We start from the raw sequence: 15,912 nt of genomic DNA on the forward strand, positions 1-15,912 counted from the left end.
ATGACCCTTGCCGTCCCTTCTAACCCTGTGGTTTTATGATTCTATGAGGACCATAGCAGCAGCTCCTGCGGCTCCCGTCCCATGGGGCTGGCTGGTCTTGGCGTCCCACTCAAGGCATTGTGATATCCGGGGTTGGAACATGGCTCAGTGGTGGGTAGGCCCAACCTGAGCAGCGCAGCAACCCCCCGTACCATTTTGCAAGGCCTGGATTGGGGAACTGAGACCAGTCAGCACAGCGGGATGGGAGCTGCAGGAGCTGCTGCTGTGGGGTCAGTGCAGATTGGGCCCACCCTGCAGCTCCCCATGTTACCCTTTGACATGTTCTGGCAAGCCAGTTTTGGGTGATGAGCCACATGGTGGAGAAACTCTGCAGAATCTGTCCTTGGACACTGCAACCTTCTCCTACTGTCCAGTCACTTTGCTGCCCTCATGCGGTCCCTTCACCTAAATCCTTCAAAATCAGGTTTCTCCAAACCTGCGATAACACAGACGCCTCCAGAGAAGTGCTGTCCCGTGGACTTGTTAGTCTCCCATTTGTGATGCTGTCCGCGGTGGGGGAGTGTGGAGAGGTGATATGTCAAACATAGTGAAAGATCTCCAAAGTTTCACGATGGATCTGTGCCCTGCCATGCAGCAAAGCTAATGGACCATTCTATTCCCCCCCTTCCCCATCGTCAGATGTTCAGCTGCATGTGTGTGTGTGTTCTCTCTGTGTGCCGTCCCAGCTCTGCACAGGCAGCTGGCACAGCAGACCTCGAGTGAACCACTCAATGACCACAAGAGCCGTTAAGGTATGAAGGCACCCTGCCAAGTTTATTGTTGACGAAGCATGGTATAAATATCCTGCAGACTCTACGAGGATACTAAGACATGTATGCCTGTGACTATGGATGCAGCTCAGTGAATGACAGGACTTTCCATTGCCTCCTTGGCTGGCCAAAGACACTCTCTCTGAGACCCCTCTTTTTACACTGATACAAACAAGTTACATATTGCTCCTTTGACATGGCTAGGTGCCACCCTCGGACATATTTAGGTGACCCCCATTACTTTGTACATGTTCATTCGATCATATCATTTCTATCAATCACACTATCATCCTGACCTTATCTTTAGGATGGGTCAGCATGCTCCTTTTCTCTTTGGGGAATGTGTTGGTTTTGAGGGCTTCTAGCATCACCCTTCTGGAAGGTGTTTGCATCTGTGTTTTGTGCCTAGCACCTCTTAGGAGTGTGTGTTTCTGCAATATCAGCCCTGTTCTTGACAGATTCTGTGAGTAGGGCCTGCCTCTTGCTCACAACCTGGCTTTGCTTTATATCTGCAAAGCTTGGACCACTACTTTAGCCCGGGCCTCAGGCCTCATACCATGCCTCTGATACAAGGGCTTATGTTTGAGGCCCTCTTCCTACTACACCCACTCCTCTTAGATCTCTGGATACAGCCGAGAGACACTTGGTGCAGGACCTGAGAAGGTGCATTGGTGGGGGGTTCGCATTACTCATAGATGCATAGCTTCCAAAGCCAGAAGGGACCACTTTGATTGCCTGGTCCAGTGATTGCCCCAGCTGCATTTTCTCTTTTTGGGGGATCCACCCTTACCCCTACTCCACCCTCTCCAGCCCCTTATTTTCCCCTCCCCTCCCCAGCCTCCTGCTTCCCCCGGCTCAGCCCCCAAGCGCTTTGCTTTCACTCTCCCATATCTGCCCCTTCTTCCAGCACTGGCCTGTTCCTCTCCCCTATGGCCAGGCTGCGATCTTTACCAGTCTGCCAACCATCCACGGGGCTGGCTCCAGCCATTTCCTCTGCACTGCTCCAGCTGCCCAAATTCCTCTCCCCACTCCAGTGCCTGATGCCCAGGGAGGTGTGAATGGGATCCAAGGAAGCCAGAGCCAGTGAGCAGACAATTAGCAGATTGTCCCCTGGTGGTGCTTCCCAGGGAAACTGAGAGAGCTGGGGAACAGGGACTGCCCCAGGGGCATGCGTGACCCACCTAGCCCCTTCCCATGGAACATTGATCTAGTCGGTGCAGAACAAAGGCCAGAGAACTTCCCCCAAATAATTCCCAGAGCAGATCTTTCAGAAAAACAAGCCATCTTGATTTTAAAAAGCCCACCTTGATTATCATGCACATTGTAGGGAGAGTGATCACTTTGGATGAGCTATTACCAGCAGGAGAGTGAGTTTGTGTGTGTATGGGGGTGGGGGGGGTGAGAAAACCTGGATTTGTGCTGGAAATGGCCCACCTTGATTATCATGCACATTGTAGGGAGAGTGGTCACTTTGGATGAGCTATTACCAGCAGGATAGTGAGTTTGTGTGTGTGGTTTTTGGAAGGGGGGTGAGGGGGTGAGAGAACCTGGATTTGTGCAGGAAATGGCCCACCTTGATTATCATGCACATTGTGAAGAGAGTTGTCACTTTGGATGGGCTATTACCAGCAGGAGAGTGAGTTTGTGTGTGGGGGGGTGGAGGGTGAGAAAACCTGCATTTGTGCTGGAAATGGCCCAACTTGATGATCACTTTAGATAAGCTATTACCAGCAGGACAGTGGGGTGGGAGGAGGTATTGTTTCATGATCTCTGTGTGTATATAATGTCTGCTGCAGTTTCCACGGTATGCATCCGATGAAGTGAGCTGTAGCTCACGAAAGCTCATGCTCAAATAAATTTGTTAGTCTCTAAGGTGCCACAAGTACTCCTTTTCTTTTTGCGAATACAGACTAACACGGCTGTTACTCTGAAACTTGATTTTAAAATTGCCTCTTTTAACCCTTGCCTTTTGTTATTAGTTTAGCATCTTCCTGACAACTCTGGCTAGGCTGTCCCTGAGTAGATTAACTCCCCTTCTACTATTTATCCTGCCTTTGTGCTTCACCATCCCAGAGGCATAAATTGAAACATAAGAATGGCCATATTGGGTCAGACCAAAGGTCCTTTCAGCCCCATAGCCTGTCTTCCGACAGTGGCCAATGCCAGGTGCTTCAGAGGGAATGAACAGAACAGGCAATCCTTCAGTGATCCATCCCCTGTCACCCAATCCCAGCTTCTGGCAAACAGAGGCTAGTACCACCATCCCTTCCCATCCTGGCTAATAGCTATTGATGGACCTAGCCTCCATGACATCCATCTGTTCTTTATCTCTCTGTGTATGAGAAGGGCCCAGCCCAGTGTGCCTTTAGGTGTTACAATAATCCATATAATAAATGGTAATCAGACAATACTCTTGAGTGGGTGTCATAATTTAATTTCATCTTTCAACTCTTTCTCCTCTCCCACCTTTTGTCTGATCTGCTTATTAAACTGTAGTTTCCCAACACAGGGAATCTGTTCAGCATCAGCATCATCTGGGTTTGTACAGTGCCTTTTACAATGGGGACTTGCTGTAGATTAAGAATCCTGTTCCACCATCTCTTTGTGCCTCAGTTTCCCCCATCTGTAAAATGTGGATAATAATCCTTACCCAGCAGGGAATGGTGAGGATAAACACATTAATATGTTTTGAGAAGTGGGTTGCAGATAAGTAACTTTTTACACTTCATATATTTTCAGCTAATAAGTTTGTTTTAATTGAATGGCTGGAGTACAAAACCCCTGAGACACCTGAAAAATAACACCTTGTTTTTGCCTTTGCTGAGTTTATTAAAAAACAAACACAAGAAAAGCCCTGGGATTTAAAGCCACCTTTGAAATATCTCAAACCTTTTTGCAGTCAACCCTTGGATCCTTTAGGTTTATTCAAAGAGCAGTGGACTTGAGAAGTGAATGAATCACTCTTAACGCTTCGTCTTTTAGTTGATTGATCTTCTCCTCACAATGTTATATGGACATTTTTATTATTTTAGCCTTTGCTTATGTCCAGTGTATTGTTGTTAGGATATAGATATTCAGGCCTGTCGGTAAAGGCCTATACTCTAAGAATTTAGGTGTATTCTTATCGCTTGGCTAGTTCTAGAGGTATAAAAGAAAGAAATCACTGTCTGCCGGTGTAAGGGCCTTCTCTTACTGTGACAGATTGAGGCCCTGTGCTTAGGCTAAGGCCTTTGGCTAAGCAGCAGAGGCAGCCATAAGCTGGGAAGCGAACAGTCACATCCTCACATTCCAACCTAGTCACATGGAAATAAGGTGCTATTGGGCTGTTAGGAATACAATCCTGTCCTGATAGTTCCTATCACCTCCAGAGAAAGGGAAGTGCCTAGAAAATGTAAAAGGAAACTTAGTTTGATAGCATCCTGTCTGGCAAGAACTCACTTATCAATAGCTGGGATGTGAAATCCTCACTTCTGTGTTGTCTTGTGATTGTAGTTCCCACTTTGCTATTGGTTGTCTGTATAATCTCTGTCTGGTTCTGTGATTGTTCCTGTCTGCTGTATAATTAATTTTGCTGGGTGTAAACTAATTAAGGTGGTGGGATATAATTGGTTACATAATCATGTTACAATATGTTAGGATTGGTTAGTTAAATTTCAGGAAAATGATTGGTTAAGGTATAGCTAAGCGGAACTCAAGTTTTACTATATAATCTGGAGTCAATGAGGAAGTGAGGGGGTGTGGGTGTGGGGGGGAGTGGGGGTGGGTGTGGGTGTGGGAGATGGGAACAGGGAATGGGGGTAAGGAAATTGCAATCATGTTTTGCTAAAGGGGGAAATGGGAACAGGGAATGGGGGTAAGGAAGTTGGAATCATGTTTTGCTAAAGGGGGAAATGGGAACAGGGAATGGGGGTAAGGAAGTTGGAATCATGTTTGGCTCAGGGTAGGAATGGGAACAGGGACACAGGTGTAAGGCTCTGTGGTGTCAGAGCTGGGAAGGAGGATACTAAGGAAGGAAACTGGAATCATGCTTGCTGGAAGTTCACCCCAATAAACATTGAATTGTTTGCACCTTTGGACTTCGGGTATTGTTGCTCTCTGTTCATGTGAGAAGGACCAGGGAAGTAAGTGGGTGAAGGAATAAGCCCCCTAACAATTGTGTTTGCCTTTTTGAATCCAGGACAGTGAATCAGATTCACAGCACGGGACAAACAGCAAATAGTCTGTAATCTGCTGAAGAAAAATAAATTAATGGCAGTGATAATTACTACGCATGCACACACGACCAAAACTGTGGTTCACAAAAACTCCAGCTCATTTATAGTCTAACCTAATGAAAATCTGTAACAAAGTAGCATTGTAAATTCATGCCTCCTGTATCATATCAGTTTCAGTTCTGGTAGAAACACATTTTCATTAAATTTATCATACACTGGCAAACTATTTAATTTATCTTTGTTTTATTAGGTTTTTCTTTCCACACCTGGAGCCAGTGAGAGGTACACAAAAGTCTTCCACAATGCATGGCACTGTTCTGCAGCTTTGCCTGAGGAATTAGCTTAAGTGATCCTTTTGATTAATAAATCCAGATTCTGTACTTTTACAACTGAAGACACTATGCTGTTCTCTCACAAACGAAGTCAGTGAATTTTGTAATGAAATGTTGTGGTGATGAAAACACCAGACTGAGGAATTTGTATATATATTGGTGAGAAGTAATAACCAAATAATTGGAAAGGATATAAACTCTCAAACTTTGGAGCCTAAACTAACTTCTAAGTATTGGGGTTTAGGAGGGAAACTTTCCTTGTGGGCTGGTAATTGCATAATTAACCACTAGGGGGCTTCTTACACTTTCCTTTAATTCAGCTGATACTGGCCACAGCTGTAGATAGCAAAAAGAAAAGGAGGACTTGTGGCACCTTAGAGACTAACCAATTTATTTGAGCATAAGCTTTCGTGAGCTACAGCTCACTTCATCGGATGCATACTGTGAAGTGAGCTGTAGCTCATGAAAGCTCATGCTCAAATAAATTGGTTAGTCTCTAAGGTGCCACACGTCCTCCTTTTCTTTTTGCGAATACAGACTAACACGGCTGCTACTCTGAAAGCCGTAGATAGGTAATTGAAGGAGATGTACAAATAGTTTGATATAGTCTGGAAATACCTATGTTCCTAGAAATAAGAATTAAGAGACTGGAATAAATGGACTACTGGTTAAATCCAGAATGAGGGGACGACTAGAGAAGGTTTTGTGGCTAAGACACTGGACAGAGATTCAGGTGCGGTGTCAAAAAAACATGCATAGATGCAGCCCCTTCCTCAAGAGCTGAAATGGGCATATCGGTGCCCCACAAACCCACACTTTTGGATTGTTTGGGAATCTATATAAAATCCTACAGAATATCCAGGGGAAACTGATGTTCTTCTTTCGCAATCACTGTTTAAATTGGCAATTGTGTCAGATTTAGACTGAGATTTAATTCTGAGCTGTGCCATTCTTCTCTGCTCCATCGTGTGCCGTATTAATAACTTCCTCTCCCCAGTATGTCCCTAGTCAAATAAAAGAGCAGCGTGCACCAGAATCACTGGTACGCTAGGGGTGTTTTACAGCACTCTGCAGCAAAACAGGGAAAGCGGCCAAGAAAGCCATACAGCTCGTTCACCTGTCTGTTTATGCCAGGTTGACGGCTGCTTTGCACGACTGGAGCAATGCAGCTCTGAATCCCAGAGCGTAACAGTGATCTGGGGAGGTGATTGTTCCACTCCCCTCAGAGCTAATGGGGCCTTGCCTGGAGTATCGCATCCAGTTTGGGTACCACAGTTAAAGAATTTGTGGGCAAATTGGAGCCAGTCCAGAGGAGAGAGATGAAAATAATGGGATGTTTAGCAAACATGAGCTGTGAGAAAAGGTTGAAAGAGCTGGGCATGTGTAGTCTAGAGAATAGAAGTCTGAGGCGGGGGGGGGGCATACATAATAATGGCCTTCAAATATGTAAAAGGCTGTTACAAAAAGGACAGTGATCAGTTGTTCTCCGCATCCACCCAGGACAGGGGAGATGTAGGTTGGGTGTTAGGAAAAGCTTTCTGAGACTATGGCTACACTAGAGAGCCTACAGGGGGTAACAGCAGGCAGCCAATGACAGCAGAGATAGCAGTGGTGCCGAGTGCCACCAGACTACAGGATCAGCAGCATTGGTCAATGTCCTCCCCCTCTCGTTTTCAGGGATGAGAGGTGAACACACCTCCGGATCTTTGCTGACTAAGGACAGCCAACCATGAGCGGGCTGCAGCGGAGGGAAAGGGAGTGGTGTGTTAAAGGGACTTTCGTTCGTCAGGTTTTCACTCCAGACAGCGGGAAACTGAGGCAGAGGACGCTACCCAATGTACTGTGAGGTGGGTGTTTGCTTAGGGTTACATGCTTTGGAATCGTGGTTGTGGGTGTTTCCCAAAATTAATGCCGGGTTCCCTTTCCCTTGTAATAAAAGTTATCTTTTGTTACGCAGAGACTTATTGCTTGCTAGTGGGGCAGTTATTGCCTTTTAGAAGTGCCCAGGGTGGTGTTTAGTTTTCTCAGATTACTGGGTGGGGGCTGGAGCCAGCTCTGTTTTGTATTTTTAAGAGGCACCCCTAGATATTGCTGCCAACTCCACCTGGTAGAAGGGTTACATGTATGAACAGAACCTAGCATGATGCTGCCCTGATGTTGGCTGGTTAAAGAAAGGATGTCCTTGAGTAAATGACTTACTCTATCTTTTGCCTCAGTTTCCCCAACTGTAAAATGGAGATAGTGTCTGCTTCCTTCATGCACAGAGGTGTCATGAGGCTAAAATCTATTGCTGACTGTGAGGTGCTCAGATACTACTGTGATGAAGACCGCATATGTGTGGAGATAGATGGAACCTATGAACCTTCTGTGCTTTATCTCCCTTGAAGGTGGCTTTTATCATTTGTTTCTCCCCAACCCTGTTTTTTCCCCCTGTCATGTAAGACACAATGAGAAATCTTACATGGCAGAACAGAAGCTCCGTGTCAGAGTTCATCCTGCTGGGATTTTCCAGCCAGCCCGGGATGCAGCTGCTGCTCTTTGCGGTCTTCCTGGCCATCTACTTAGCCATGGAACAGCCTCATCTTCGCCCTTATCAGGATTGACTCCCATCTCCACATGCCCATGTACTGTTTCCTGGCCAACCTCTCTTTCCTGGACATCAGCTACACCACCACCACTGTGCCGCAGATGCCGCTCCACCTCCTCTCCAAAAAGAAGAGCATCTCTTATACTGGCTGCATCATCCAGATGTACATCTTCCTCTCCCTGGGGATAACTGAGTGCGTCCTCTATACTGTAATGGTCTACGACCGGCACATGGCCATTTGCCACCCGCTGCACTACACACTCATCATGAGCAGGTCGGTCTGTGTCAAGATGGCCGCCAGCTCTTGGGTGGGTGGTTTCTTCTTTGCCATGGTGCACACCAGTGTCACCATGAGGCTGCCCTACTGTGGCCCAAATGAGATTAACCACTTCTTCTGTGAGGTGCCGGCCATTTTGAAGCTGGCTTGTGCGGACACCCGGGTCACCGAGGTGGTGGTCTTTGTGATGGGGGTGATACTGCTCATGATTCCGGTCTTCTTGATCCTGGTTTCTTACGTGTTCATCCTAATGGCCATCTTGAGGATCTCCTCAGCGGCGGGGAGGTTCAAGGCCTTCTCCACCTGCACTGCGCACATCACCACGGTGACACTCTCTTATGGTGCTGCCATGTTCATGTACATGCGTCCTGCCTACAGCTACGCACCCGAGAGGGACAAATACTTCTCTTTCTTTTACAGTGTGGTGTCTTCCCTCCTGAATCTACAGCCTGAGAAACAAGGATGTCAAAGGAGCGCTGGTCAAATTGATGGGTAAAAAATGACCTTTGCATCAAGGGGGAAGAAGAATTGTCATGTGGTTCAGGACTCCTGGGTTCTGGTCCCAGTTCTAGGACAGGAGTGGAGGATAATGGTTACAGCCAGTAGGAGTAGAAGTCAGGACTCCTGGGTTCTTTCCCCAGCTTTAGGAGGGGAGAAGTGTCCAATGGCTGGAGCAGGGAGGGGCTGGAACTCAGGACTCCTGGGTTCTATTCACCATTCTGGGAGGGAAGTGGGATCTAGTGAGTTAGAGCAGTGGGCACTAGGTATCACAACTCCTGATTTCTACACCTCGCTGTGGCCCAGAATAACCGTGTGACACTGGGAAAGTAAGGCACAGAGAAAGGGAATGAGCTGTATTCAAAACCCAGGACACCTTCTGACTGCCTGCCATACTGCCTCTCAATTCTGAGTTGTTTAAGTTAATAGAGCTGCCCTGTTATATGTCAGAGAGATAATGACAAGACATTTTAAGTGAAGGCTCCTTAACTATAGAAATCACTGCTCCATCCATTGCCTTTGGACTGACATCCTTAGATGGTTTAAGGCAATACAAGGTGTATCTATTCCCTAAGGTGAAATTCACTCCTGTGTAAAGATCCAGCAGAAGACCTATGTACCACGAAAGGATAGAATTTGCATTGTTTTAAAACTGGTGCAAACGCCTATGTGGACACATTTATGTTGGTTTATAAGGCAGGTGTATACTAGTAGAATGGTGTCAATACACAAAGTTGCAGAAATAAATGCTTCATTAAATTGTGTGCCAATCAGAGCTTAATTGAACTTAAACTCTCAAAATAGGACGTAAATGGTGCATAGGTATTTTCCTGGTCCTTTGCTTGGCTGTGAGTTTCAGCCCAAATCTTTGGGAAGAGGTTGATTTTTGGGGGGTAAGTGGGCCAGTTATTAGTAGCGCTGGATTGCATGGGCAGGGACACATTCATTAACGATGGACCAATCCAGTTTATGTTTGTTGGTTTGTACATTTTTGTTAAATATGCATATAGAGACAGAGACACTTTATATTAATAAAATTAGTTAATATCAATGCCTAGCTCCAATAAGGATTTTTTCACCCCTACATGTCAAAGCAGGTAATTATTATTAGCCGCCTTTTACAGATGGGGAAACTGAAGCACAGGGCCCTGCAGTGTCTAGCTCTAGGTAAATTCACCAACCAGGAATAGAACCCATGGCTGTTAAGACTCAGTTCAGTGCTCAATCCATTAGGTGACTCTGCAAGTATTTATCAGTGATTGAATAGTTTTGATTTATCTCCACACTTACCAAATAATTCCATTTAACTTTTCTTCAAAATTGCTGATCTCCCTTCAAATCTCTCCCCAGGCATATCTGTGCTGCAAAGTTAACTTAAGTGATTGGCACCTGGGTCTGAGCACAATTTGAAAAGTAAAATACAATTAAAAAAAATTAAATCTGACCCATTTTTTTTCTTTTTCACAATTTACCACTTGGAACAAAGAAAAGATGTGTGAAAGAGTCTGTTTGACCTACTTTCTTATATACTTTATTCATTCTACTTTTTGAAGAAGTAAAAAAGGCAAGGTAGGAGCTTGGGGTAAATGGAAATTCAAAATCTGAAAACAGAAAACAAAAATTTGGCAGATTCCAAAAGCCAAAATGAAATGATATTTTTAATTCCAAATTTGGAATGTAGGACATTATTCAAAATTCACAATTCATGGCTGAGCACATATTCTCTTTCAGGAATATGAGAGCTAACAATAAAATAAAAAAACATCAAATGTTTAGAAACTCAGGAAATGCAGTTTTAAAGTTGAGTTTCTCAAACCAGGCACCCAAACTGCCTAAATTCTGACCCACTGGAAATGCCAGCTGATTACATTCTCTTCTTTGTAGAATATAAAATGTATGTATAACAGAAAATTGGCTTCGCTACTTAATATAAACTTGTCTCTTGCTGAATGTACTGCATGTTCACTGCACTAATCTTTGTTATTTACATGCATTTGCTCCACTTTCATGATCTGAATTATAGGCAGTATATGGAGCCAGTCTAGCTTTTCCTCATATGACATTTAGACAATCGGAGGCGTAGCCCCAGAAAGTGTGATGCAATGAGGTACTTTGTGCCAGGAGCACCTTGCAGGACAGATACTTTAATAAGGACTGGGTAGTGTGTGCCTTTGTTATGCCGCTCGCCTAAGCAATCACTTGTATGCTGTGTACTGTCAATGTCTGTGGGTTTGTCTACACTTACAGCACTGCACCAGTTCAGCTGCACTTCTGTAACACTTAGTGAAGATGCTAACTATGTTGACAGGAGAGCTTCTCCCATACGCCACCTCCCTAGATTGACCAATTTAGATTGGACTTGTTCCTGGAGGTTTCATCACATGACAGAATCTTTAATTAAAGATTTACCTTTAAATTCTGGAGACTCCAGGACAGACCTGGAGGTTTGGCAGCCCTACACATCCCCGAGAGGCAGTGTTGAGGGGAGAAGCCCTCCCATAGACCTAGTGCAGTCTGCAACAGGAGTTTGGTAGGTATAACTGCATCCACACCCCTGAGCAATGTGGTTATACCGAGATAAATCCGTAGTGTAGACTAGGGCTAAGAAAAAGTCTGTAAAGCACCATGACCATTATTCAATTCAGCAGAAATGGTGTAAAAGATAGAGGGCATGAGGAAATGGTAGGGCAAGTGAATGCTTTTCAAGGAAGTATAGGGGGTGGCCAGATTCGGAGGTGTCTGGTGGCAGATGAAGGGGGAAGGGCCTCCCAACATCCTGTCACAGCTGCACCAGGTCTCCCTCTGTGTCTCTTTACAGCAAGTCCAGCCAAGTCAGAAAGAGGTTTCTGATTATTCTGGTCTCCAATCAGCTGTCCAACCTTGTCCCCTCCCTTTGCACTCAGTGCATAGCTGTACAAAGCACTGAAGGAAACTGAGGCACATGACTCACAAAAATATTGCTAAAATTTCCACATTCATCACACACCCATACTTCCTTTGTTCCCGAGTCCCTAGTGTCTGGAAGTTGTTGACTCCACCCAGAGCGAGCCCGGGACTGTGCTCAGCACATCTTAAGATAATGCCAATGATTCAACGTGTCAGCCAATTCCCCATATTTCGTCAGACACAAAACTAGGACTTCCTTGTCAGAACACCCACATTATGTTTTCTCCCAAATCGCATGAACGCTGCACCTGGCCTCTGTTATATTAATGACGATGGACTAAATGGGTCCGAAGAACCAAAGGTGTCAACATGACCCTAAAACTGTCCAACATTAAACAGCTTTAAACAAGGTCTGGGGTTTGCTATATACAGACCTCCGTTTGCTTAGCACCATGACAAAAACACACCATTAAACATCCTTTTAACTCTTTATTAAAGATACAAAAAGGGGGGGGGGGCAGGGGAACAGTTAAAACATTTGAAATGTAAAGTATTAAATAAATCTTTTATTTTAATCATAACCTTAGTACCCTTTTCCTTTTGTCGTAGGGAGATTTTATAAAGAACCCCTCTTTGTTTGATAGTCTTTCGGGTGGTATTAAAGATGCTGATGTCTGTGCTTTTGGGGAGAAAGAGGAAAAGTTAATTGAGATGAGCTGGAGCAGTTGTTAAAGTCTGATCCCATTTCCTAGAAGACAAACCAGGACAAACGCACGCAAAAGGGGAAAGAAAAAACCAGCAAAGATAAAACATACAACTACTGACTCTGGTGTTGACTTTCACTTGCAATCTGACTGCTGGAAAAAAAACACAGGCCTGGCACATGGTTCTATCAGTCACTCCAAGGTCTGGCAACCTTTTACCAATGTTGGGTTGTGTTGCCAACCCTCCAGGATTGTCTGGCAGTCTCCAGGAATTAAAGATTAATATTTCATTAAAGATAATGTCATGTGATGAAACCTCCAGGAATTCAAAGTTGGCAACCCTATCATTGGGCTCCTTAGGTCATAAGCTTACTGCAGTATTGCAAAATATATTGTCTCAGCCAGCTAAGCCAGACTTTTTATAAACAAAAAGAAAAGGAAGACAAAAGATGGGTAGGAAAAAGAAGAAATGAGGTGGAGAAGGAAAAGGGCACACGGGAGTGAGGGTGGTCATGGATCCACAGGACTGGTGCTACACCCCCAGCTTTGGAATAGTCTCTAGGAGGAACCCCTTCAATATGCCAAACCCCAAAAGCGTCTCACTCCTCCCGCACAGGGTAGGACATGCAGCCTCACTGCCTCCTTGATGGAACCTCTGATCTTCAGCCCTCCTGCTTCCCACTGTGAGCTCTGTAGAGTGAGTCCAACTGAGACAGACTCCTCATCAAGACCTGTCCACTCTTTGGGAGTTAATGCACCTCACCCAACATTTGCAGTGACACTCACACAGTGGTGTCAAAATAGTTTGGTTTATTAATGAACTGGAACACAGCCTAGGAAGTCCTTAGGTTAATTAAGCCAGCGCTTAATTTGTGCCAGGGCTGAACGTAAGAAGAACATAAGAACGGCCAGACTGGGTCAGATCAAAGGTCCATCTAGCCCAGTATCCTGTCTTCCAACAGTGGCCAATGCCAGGTGCTTCAGGGGGAATGAACAGAACAGAGCAGTTATCAAGTGATCCATCCCCTGTCGCCCCTTCCCACCTTCCGGCAAACAGAGGCTAGAGACATCATTCCTGCTCATCCTGGCTAATAGCCCTTGACGGACCCACCCTGCTGAGCCCTGGCACCTCTAGGCTTGGCAGTTCATATTCCCAGCTCCTCTGGCATTGCTGCATCAGTTATGAATGTAAAAAAAATTGCTTGAGTCCTGCACCTCTTTTCTTACAAATGAAGCACTAGTTAAAGCCTAGTCCATTCTGGTTACCCCAGAGCCCAGCCAAGCTGTAGAGAACCCCATTGTTCAAACTCTGTCTGTCTCTTCGTCTGACCTCCTTGGTCAGATCCCAGGTGAGAGCCCCGACTCCTTCCAGCAGCCAACTCATCCTCTCAGCTCACATTTTCCTAGCTCTTGAGCTGAGGGATGTTGCTCAATTTCCCTTTTGAGAGGTGGGAAAATCCATCTCCTTCTGGATCCTTGGTTGGAAAGTGTCAATGTCCTGGTGATTGGCTTTGCCACTGTCTTCTCAGATACTCCATTGACAAGAGGTTGGCCTTGGCCAGTCCTTTGCAATGATTCTTGCAGTCTCAGACAAATAGGCCTCATTCATACCTATGTCTTTTAGTCTGTCCTGAGAGCAAACCATCACTCCCCTACCCCACAGGGTAACAATGCAAAACACAGGGGAAACTGAGGCATGTCTAGGATTCATAAAAAATATTAAAGAAAATTCCCACTTCATCGCTGCGGGAAACATAGGCTCATCTCACAGATGGTTTTCAGGATTTAGCCAGAGCCAGTGGAGGTGATGGTGTCATCTGGGTCCCTCTCCTTAATCTGGTCTGGTCAGGACATCTCACAGAATCAGAATGACAATGGCCCAGTGGTGTTACATCTTTCAATTAGTCAGTATCCCTGACCCCATCTTCTAAATTTTCTCCCAATGTCTCTTTTTCTAAGGACCCCAAAAGCGAGGGATGGATGGAATAGCTCATCCCCGTCCCTATTTTGTCCGTCAATTGGGCCTCATTTCCGACACACCAATTTTGGTTCATTGATTTCCTGTCCCAAATTTGTCGTTTACCAGAAATGATCTTAAGATAGGCCTTGAGCTGTATCAGTATACCTTTTCACTTGGACTAGTTCAGTCATTCCATCTCCCTTTTTGGACTGTTTCCCATCTACATATATGTGATTGGAACATTTTGTGAACTTATATCGACTTTTCCACGGTTGAGCTCACAATCACGGTAAATGTGAAGGCACATTTATTACAACCCATCCCCATGTCAGTCTTGGTATATTACGTACAAAGGTTTGCAAGATGATTTAGATAATTAGAGAGTAAGTAGAAGGCAGTAATTGTCAAGAGCATCAAAGCCTTTAGTTCAATTGCTTGGGGTTCTCACAGTGTCACTGAATATACATAACATATGTTCATCATTGTGCCCAGTTGCCTGCAGTAGCTGCAGCATGGACAGAAATACTGGCATGGGACTCAAGCTGAGATGGAGCAGCAAATTAAAACCGGGATGGTCAAAATGTGTTAACCCTCTGGGAAAAGAAGGGCTTGGTGAAAATGAACTTTATCATTTTTTACTAAATATTTCAACTTTTTATTGGAAAAATTAAAAATGGAATAAAACAAAAATATCTTTTCATTTCCAATTGGCATTTTAAACATTTCAACATTTTTAATATTTAAAGGATTCAGATTAAATTCTCAGTTTGTTTTGGCTTTTGTAAACTAAAATTTTCCATTTTCCATCTTTGTTTTGATTCGATTTTAAATTTCTTGCTTGCTTCCCCCTCCCTCCAGGGAAAAGTGGTGGGAAAAATACAAACATGAGAGAAGGGTAAAACCTAAATGTATGGAAAATATTTTTAAAAAATATATAAGAAAGTGGTGGAAATACATTTAGCATTTTCTTTTTTATTAATTGGAAAAATGAAAAAGTTTTTTTTAAATAATAAGTTAAATAAGGTTTAAAAGACGACAAATTAAAAAAAATACTGTTTTCACATCTTTTCACTTGGAAAATAGTAAAGATGTAGATGTATTTTGACCTTTTTTTAAAAAAAACCAAAACATTTCCTTCCTTTTGAAAAAGTGGAAAAAAAGAGAGAAAGGGGATTTTTCTCTGGTCAGTTTCCAAAATCCAAAACAAAATGATATTTAATAAAAAATGTGGTACATTATTCAAAATTCACCATTCATGGTTCTTGCATATTACCTTTCAAGAACATTAGAGTGCAACATCAAAAACCCCCCAAAAAACCCTTACCCTGTGCCTTTGTTATGCTGCTTGTCTGAGCAGGAATTTGTATGGTGTGTACCGTGAATGTCTACAAAGAAGGCTGTAAAACACCACAACCACTATTCAGTTAAGTGGGTATGACTTGCAGGACATAGAGGCAATGAGTGTAGGAGGAGAAGGCAGGAAATGTGAGTGATTTCCAGGGAAGAATCATAGAATTATAGCATTTAAGGCCAGACGGGCCCACAAGATCAGCTAGTCTGACCTCCTGTATATCTCAGGCCACCAACACTACCCCGCTGCTGCACATTAAACCCCAACAACCAAAATGACACCAAAGTATTACAG

The 15,912-nt window shown here is 44.3% G+C and overlaps 1 protein-coding gene across 1 annotated transcript; it reads left to right on the top strand.

Moving 5' to 3' along the window:
- Positions 1-7,802: 7,802 nt before the first annotated feature.
- LOC311530617 (olfactory receptor 2A12-like) lies at positions 7,803-8,722 on the top strand (the record flags this gene model as incomplete). Its single annotated transcript, XM_084647442.1, is given in 3 exon segments — positions 7,803-7,924; positions 7,926-8,660; positions 8,662-8,722. Coding segments are annotated over 3 exon segments (918 nt in total).
- Between the last annotated feature and the right edge of the window lie 7,190 nt (positions 8,723-15,912).

This window comes from Lepidochelys olivacea (assembly GCF_965140295.1).
Source record: "Lepidochelys olivacea isolate rLepOli2 genome assembly, chromosome: 14".
NCBI classification, from domain to species: Eukaryota; Metazoa; Chordata; order Testudines; family Cheloniidae; genus Lepidochelys; species Lepidochelys olivacea.